At 38.9% G+C, this 8,340-nt stretch overlaps 1 protein-coding gene across 4 annotated transcripts in view; it reads right to left on the bottom strand.

Moving 5' to 3' along the window:
• ASRGL1 (asparaginase and isoaspartyl peptidase 1) overlaps window positions 1-8,334 on the bottom strand; it is a 22,176-nt gene extending 13,842 nt beyond the window's left edge. The window contains exons 1-3 of one of the 4 annotated variants that reach the window (XM_010707752.2): window positions 7,642-8,334; window positions 7,309-7,541; window positions 3,127-3,269 (exon numbers count right to left, since the gene is read on the bottom strand). In XM_010707752.2, coding sequence (XP_010706054.1) covers window positions 3,127-3,269; window positions 7,309-7,495 — 330 coding nt within the window. In that variant the 5' untranslated portion in view covers window positions 7,496-7,541; window positions 7,642-8,334. The remainder of the gene's footprint in view (window positions 1-3,126; window positions 3,270-7,308; window positions 7,542-7,641) is intronic. The other 3 variants (XM_010707753.2, XM_010707754.2, XM_010707755.2) reach the window with 3 other exon arrangements.
• Window positions 8,335-8,340: the final 6 nt, after the last annotated feature.

The raw sequence follows: 8,340 nt of genomic DNA, 5'->3' as shown, positions 1-8,340 counted from the left end.
TAAACCTGTGTCCAAAACGATGCATCAACTTTTTGGATCACTGCACAGCTGTTCATTGCTCAGCAGAGCCTAGGAAGGTTTTGCAGGAGCAATGGCCGGGCAATACAGGACTCACAACAGAACTGCTAACTTTAGGCAAGCTTGTACGTCCGTGAAACAACACATGGAGACCAGGCTAAGGTCCAAAAGCAAATTCAGGAGATGCTGAAGGCAGCAGGCCTGCAGAGCCCGGCGAGGCATCCAATGGCTCTGCTTCTCAGCCTGCAGTGAGGATTCCCAAATCTGGTAATTATTTCTGTGACACACTGCATTGACACACTCCATAGCGAAAATATCTCAAAGCTTCAGACTTTAAGATGCTGCAGAACATCAACTTTTTCTGATTTCTACAGCAATGATAAGCAATCATTACCATGAGGAAGCCAAAACACTGAATAGTATGAAGGATTTGAGCCCAAATTCTTCCCAAACCACAGACACTTAACTCTGCTTCAGCCTGTTGCATCTCTGCACTAATCCTTCTGAATGCTTACACAAGCAGGAAGTGCCATGTCACATTAAAAATGTTCCTGGCTGGCCATTCACCAGGTGGTGGCCCTAACATCAAATATCTCTCATATTTAAGAAATTACTTCAGTTGATGACAGTACCACTCAAGAGAACAAGAGGAACAATTACAAGGAAGAAATGTGCTCCATATTTGAAAGAGTGGAGAACAGCCTTACACAAGTGCTGCTACCTGACAATGGAAGACCCTACCTATTTGTAACAAAGCTGAAGTGTTCTCAACTTAGAAGGAATTTCTCTGTGCAACACTGCCCCCCCTCTGCCACTGGAACTAAACCACCAAAGCATGATTCAATAATTCCAATTATGTTTATAGAAAATTCCATTCAATTTTTCTTTTGACTTTACCTGCATAAGAAGGTAGCCTCCTCCATCACTTGCTTTCTTCAAGAATGCAATTCCATTGCTTTCTAATATTTTTTGTTTGTTTTAGAAAATAAGGTTTTATTACATAAAAAATAATTTCTTAAAAATTTCTTAAAGGAGCATCCCATGTGCAGACTTTGATAACATACCACCTTCATGAGTTGCACACAAGCAAGAAATATTTGCACACAGAGGAATAAGCTCCTATGATAGCTTTTTGCAGTCATTGCTGAAAATAAAGTGTCCTAGGGAGAATTTAATATATTTTGTCCATCAAAAGAGCTTGTAGAGCACTGCCAAGCAATCAAAAGAACAGATTTTCCTGTCTCATTCTCCTTCTAGTTTCATGAATGTATTTGTTAACTTTCTTAGATGCCTCATTTTTCTGGGACACACTTAGAACAGAGTAATCCAAAAAGAATAAATAAATAAATATTTAGAGTTCTCAATAACAAACAACAAATGTTGGAAAATTTCTGTTTAGTTCATCTTAACGGAAGCAAGAAGAAAATCCCCAATTTCAGTTGCTGGCCTGGAATTCAGATCAGCTCTTTATTTAAGAAGACCAGCAAAAAGCACAGCAGAAGTTTCCACCTTTTGCCTTGAGAAGTCTATGTCGTAGGTTAAATTTTCCTCTAATTTCAAGAGCTGGATGAGGATGATAGAAGAGAAAGTATACACCAACAGTTTATGGGTACCAGTGAATCAGCGCTGTAACGTTCATGTGACATCCATCTCATGAAGTGCTGGAGCTGAGGGGGATTACACGCCCCATTAAGAAAAACAAGTCATTTCAATGCATCATTCCACTGCTGTTCACTACAAACAGGAATAATTTTATGGGAATTTAACTGCTTTCTCAAGTATCCGTTTGATTAATTAGTTAATGTACTAAGCCTTCCATCTCTAGAGACTGATGTGCTCAGTATTACAGTAAGACTCGAACAGAAATTATTCTGGTGCTTTCCTTCTTCTGTACCATGAATTTGAGCAAATTGGAGCCCACTAAGAGCACGATAACGTACAAGATAAACGTGCACAACAGCAGCCTAAGGAGCTACTCTGACCACCAGATGGAGCCCATATTGTTCCAGAATAGGAATGGAAATACAATAAAATTACAAGCAGGTGGGGAACTCTGCCATTTCTTACTTGTTTTTTCTTTGGAGAACTTCATGTTCTCCTTGGGGCAGTAGTGTCTCTCGACATCATTGGGCAGTAAGCATCCTAAAATCCTTAGGACCAAGGAAACACCAGACTTATCACCCAGCCGTCACAGAGTTCAAAATATTTTTAATTATTTACAGTAAAATAAAACAAATAAAATACACTCTGAAAAGCATTGTGAAATAGCCTGGGTTAGTGTCCCCAAACTCCTTCCTAAGATGAACAGAAGAGTAACATTAGCTGGTTTGTATTCCACTTTGTAACATCTGCCAGAAAAACAGCAGAAGCTCACCTCAAGATATATCAAGCAATTTAGGTTAACATCTACATTTGAATGTTGTCATCCACACAGAATTTATTGCAGCTGGGCAAACAGAAATACACTGCACCACAAAATGGAAGTACTTCTCATTTTGTGGTATTAGCACCAAACCATTATACATGGCCTTATACAGTTGAATTTGTTATTTACTACTAAATTTAGCTCCAACATTTTTGAAGAGCTGAAGCACCACGCAATGACAAGAGACCTTACAGCAGATGAGAGACAGAGGGCAGATTTTTGGTTTTGTTTTTTTGTTGGAGATGGCTGGGATGCATTAGAAAGTTTTGTTGTCCAAAAAAATATTGTTGTAACTTTATCCTAAATGAGGTTTTGTCATAGAGGAGATACCGTCAGTGGTTTTTAACTGTCATTATAAGAAGCGATCTACAGAAAACGTGTACAACTTTTCCACCTCAAGTTACTAAAAGACATTCTACCCCTAGCCTTCCAACTACATAACGGAACTCATTTCCTCAGAGTGCTATCTTTTAATAATAGCACTCAAAAAAACCCAAATAACCCAAAAATGTTAAAATAAAAGTTCCCCATGGTCGCAATCATAGATTGTAAGCACTACCTTCTATTTCTCATCCTTTCATAGTTTAGGGGAGGATTCACAAACAACATCAATGAGGTGTTTCAACACACCAGATGAAGTACTAAGGAAAAAATGTTTCATATTCAAGTACGATTCAGCATACCTTTTCCATGACAAGTCGAGCTAGTTTTATTGGGTTTGCTATACATTTAACTGCAGATACTGCTCCAGAGGCCAGATTTTTTCCATCCATGATAATTGCATCCATTTCTACTTCACCTTCTTCATTAAGAACAGAACCACAGCCTAAAGACCAAAGAACAACAACAACAAAATTAAAATTAAAAAGAGGAGTAAGGGAAAAAGAATTAAGTCATTAAGAGCTAACCAGCAGCTGATTCAATTTGTGGATCTCATCAAGCAAACTTTCTCTTTTCCAAATATGTGTCTGACTTACTGGAAGTACCTACCTCCTGCATACAAACAAAACAGCAGAAACGTTGCTGAGTATAACTGCAAAATCCAACCATAGACAGAAATCTGACAGGGTGCAATGGCTACTTAAAAGAAAAATTGAGTATTTTTATATATTATGAAAACTTTTTATATTATGAAAAATATATGATGAAAAACACACTTGAAACTCATACAATCATGAATTTGGTCATAAGATGGTATACAGAATGCCATCCAAAATTAAATACCTGCTATGAAAGCTAAAATGGCAATCATAAACAAGATTCTTTATCCCCCAGATCACACCACATGCACATAAAAATATCTATTTTACTTTTACAGTTCTTCCAACTGTAGGACACCCAACAATATCGTGTAGTGTTCGGTCCTATCAAAAAAATAATGCCACAGAGCATTCCAAGAAACTGTCAAAATTGACACAGCACAACAGAAGTGCTCATTCACAACTGCACCAGAACCTTGAAATAACACAGTCTTCAAATAACAGTTTATCAAGTAACAGTAGATGGAGGAATTTAGAATGAAGATAGAAATGAAATGCTGGGTAGTTATTCTCTCCAGCAATCATCAACGTGAACATCAACCTAATTGAAAATTAATGATACAAGATGAGACAATGCAAATAGGTGTTGTTGTGATTTGTTGTTTTTTGTTGTGTGGGTTTTTTTGGTTTTTGTTTGTTTGTTTGTTTTAAATAACGTAAGTAACTCTTTCCAGGGGAACACTAAGTTTTAAGTCAACACGTGTACAAACTAACTAGGTTGGATAAGACTGAATTTAGAAAGAAATTTAGAAATTCGTAGTAGAACTACAGAGTAGCTCAGATAGAAATACTCAAACATTGTACAGAACTAAAACAGGTTTTGTTGTTTGCTTTTCCTGTTAAACCAACATTAAGGCAGGTCAGAAACTACTGTTGGTAACTGCTGACATAAGGCAACTATACCTATGCACTTCTGGCCTGAATATATGTGTACAACTTTAAACCCTCAGTTACAGGAGGCAACAACATTCTGTATCTTCATCCTGTGTTTCAAAACTCCACCTAACAGACATACATGCCTACACTCCACCCCAAACAGTTACTTTTTGCTCCCCTCCAACCATATAAGCTATTTCTGAGCTCAGTGCCACATCAGAATAGGTTATTTCTATGCTACACTCATCTGTGGAGAGCTTACACATTCCTCCTCTCAGACATCTGTGCTAAAATCACTCTTCCAGAATTTCCCTTATTTTGATGTAAGGAATAGGTTCTTCCTTATTTCTTAGATAAGCCTTGCCATGTTCTTCTAGCTTCCTTTGTCAAGGTAGGCTCTTCTCACACCCATGTTCACAAAACTCCCTCTAGAACAAGGTGTACCTTTCTCAAACAGCAGCAATCAGAAGAACGACGGCCCCAAGGGATGCTCTACCAGCCTCCTGCATCACTCCATTAGAAGTCTCCTATGTCTGTTGGAGATCTCTAAGGATTTCCTAACTGTTCATCTGCAGAAAACTGTAGGACACAATTTGATTATTAAGCTCATTCCTCTCCATATTTTTTGTTACTGTTTAGCAATGTCTGTGTTTTCTAGGAAAATGTTACAACAAAACAGACATTTATTTTACAGAGATAAATACCACGAGTTTTAAAAAGCCACTCCAATCAGGGCCCTCTTCACATAACTGTCAGCTCATTCTGAGAGCAGCTGTATCTAAAGAGCACTAACACAGCTGGATGTACATATAAGTGGTTAAGGACTTAGATCAGCATAGTCAGACTTGAACAAGAGCTCAGGGCTCAAGCCCAGTTCAAGAAAATTTTGCTAAAAATTCTTCATTTAATCTACTATAAACAACATATAAATATTATTAGGACAAGTTGAAGTAAACATCTTTAGACAAAACATTAGTTTAATATATATTTCAATAAGTGTACGTTGTCAGACCATGAGAAAGTCTGCCACAAATATTTTCTGCATGTCCGTTAAGAAATGTAAAGTTACAACTGTCTAGCAGGCCGCTGGCTATGGTAGAGTCTAAGATCCTGTCCTCAAATGGTGCAATCACTCTGAACTTTGAGCAGTGCGTGCCCCTTTAAGTGGGTGTATGCTGAGAGAGAGGCTGCAATTCTTACTCTGGGAAAAGAGCAGTAACTTTTAACTACAGCCCAAACTTCCTTTCTACAACTCTGGAAACAAGAAATACATGTAAAGCACAAGTCTGTGGAAACATCTCCATATGAAAAGCTACGTGGATATTCTGAGATAAGAGAAACATATTCTGTCCCATATCAGTTCACTTCATGTTATCCACTTCCCAAGCTCAGAATAGCAGTATTAGTGATAAGATTGCAAACAAAGGGTTAAAAAAGCTTGCATTAATACTGCCATTGTGATCCTACTTACTAAAATATGTGCCGAAATGACACAGACTGCTGCTTATCATTTAAATAAATAAGCCTAAATAGACTGCTATAAAGCAAGCTTTCGCCAGAGAATCCCACTCAATTAAAATATATTTCCCATTTACATAATTTTGATTTACAGAACCATCAAAATTAGCATATAAGAAACCAAGAAAGTATGGAATTGTTTACATGGAATGATTAAGAGATGTAAACAATCTTTTGGCTTAAATTTATACTGAAGTTGCTTCCATATTGACATTGGTCAACTAATGTTGGCTAGAAAATGATGCTCCTCGAGAATCAGGATTTTTTTCCTGCAATATAGGAAGCTGATGGCTTTGAAATAGCAAATGTAAACTGTTTGGTCAGAGATTTGTTTAGAGATAGAACCCAGAATTACAGAAAGCAGCAAAGGTCAAACAGTTACAGATTTACTGACCTGAGCGAAACACAGTCCTAAAGGTTGACTGATTTAGACAGCAAGTGAAGAAAAAGTTAATGAGGGAACACCAGCTTCATATTAATTATGCAACTGTCTCATGGTACACATCTCTTGTTTAAACCTCTAAAAAGCAGGAAGTTCAATCCAAGTCAGCAATGAATCACTTAAAACTTTCATATGGAAAAAAAAAACTTTCCATCTTTCTCAATTGCAAGGAGAGAAAGAAAAAGTGAATCTCTACACAATAAGCATCCACACAAGAAACAAGTATGCTATCCGAGACACTGAACTCTAACAGTCTTCTTTTCCATGTTCATTCCTGACATACCTTGCTGGAATATACTTGCTGGAAACAGTGAAAAATTTTCACTGAAATGCATCCAAATAGCAAATTTGAAGTTATACGAATAGGAGGAAAAATACTGGATTATTAACTATCATTAACATTAATTGACATTAATTGCTAGGAATTTCAGTTGTAAGCCTTTGCTGTATAAATTCATGACTCATATCATTAGTTGCATTATTTTTATAATATTATTTAAGAAGGCACTAATTGCAAGCATTAACTAAAGCATATACAATATCCCAAAATTTTCCTTTAGCAAGAGGTAAAGGTAAAGAATTAAGGCTTAAATATTGCCACAAGCTCTGTACAAGTGACCTAAATATGAATATTAACTGAACGTACACTCCATTAAGGAGTCCATGTCTTAAAACTTAAAGACTCAGCATGGGGACAGGGAAGATTTACGTAACAGTAAGACTGGAGAACAAGAATGAATCAGTAGGTACAGAATGCTGAGAAATAACAAAGACTAACCCGACTGCCTAAGTGTGCTCACAAGAAACGACGGTACATACCATGCTTTTTTATTACACCAATAAACAAATGATTCACATTTTGTGACACTCTTACTTCACTACAATATGCATAATTCAAGGCGAATGCAAGCCAGTATTTTCACAGTAATCAGAATCAAGCACTGAACATACATAATGATTATAGAGACATTTAATTCTTTAAAAATTACCTGCGTTAAAATGAGGGTCATCTTCCATTGACCGTACTGCCTCCTCAACTGCATCTAAGGCGCTGCCTCCTTGTTTCAGGACACCATAACCCTGCAGCGCTGCTCTGACAACACCAGCACGGCATCCCTCTTCTCGTTCTTTGAAGATCCGGCCAGCTCCACCGTGTACCACAATGACAGGCCTCATCTTGCCAAATTCCTCCAGCTGTGCCAACAGGTTGTTCTTAATTAGCCTGTTTTGGAAAGAACTGTGTTTAGTATTTGTTCCCTTCCACATGGAGACAGCCCTGAAGATAAATGAGCAGATAGGCTGTTTGACTCCCATGAGTTCACCTTTCAAGAAGCCGAACACTCCCTCTAAGGAGCTCCAACAGCAAGTTCCCCCTGTGCCAAGCACTGAGGAACCCGAACAGCCTGCGGCCAGCTGACAGCAGAGCATGGGGTGTGCTGACCTCTGCAGGGCCCGCTCAGCAGAACTATGCTATCTCACCACAGAGCCTGCCTGCCGATGGTTTTACCTTATAGATTATACAGAAACAAGCACTCGAGTTTCACTCCTGCAAACTGCTCATTAGATGAGTAACCTCACTCTCTGAGTACACTCACAGAAGCACAGATAAAGCCCAACCCCGAGTTAGCAGCTTAACCACGCTGCATGGATTTCAAACCTCCGACCTCTTAAAATCGTTGTACTTTGTTCGGAAAAACAAGGCATCAAAACCTGGCAGTTAACCGCCTTTACTGTTCACTGCCTCCTGTGAGCAAACCAGCGCTGCTGCACAGCTGTGGATGTGGAGGAACCTCGTCTCCCACTGACACCAGAAGATGAAGCCCAGTGAGGGCAGGAGGAACTGCAACAACGCTGCAGGCCCAGCCCGCGCTGCCCGGGGCAGAAACGTCTCGATTTTCACCGGGCTGCCGTAAGCGAGGCCGTTCTCCAGGAGGCCGCCTGAGCTTTTATTTCAACGGACAGCTGAGCTTTTCTTTCCCCTACGGTCACGTTCTCGCTGCCCTGGAAGGAGGAGCCCAGCA

Source organism: Meleagris gallopavo, chromosome 2 (genome assembly GCF_000146605.3).
Source record: "Meleagris gallopavo isolate NT-WF06-2002-E0010 breed Aviagen turkey brand Nicholas breeding stock chromosome 2, Turkey_5.1, whole genome shotgun sequence".
Taxonomy (NCBI): domain Eukaryota; kingdom Metazoa; phylum Chordata; class Aves; order Galliformes; family Phasianidae; genus Meleagris; species Meleagris gallopavo.
This window is presented reverse-complemented; position numbering and strand designations above follow the sequence as displayed.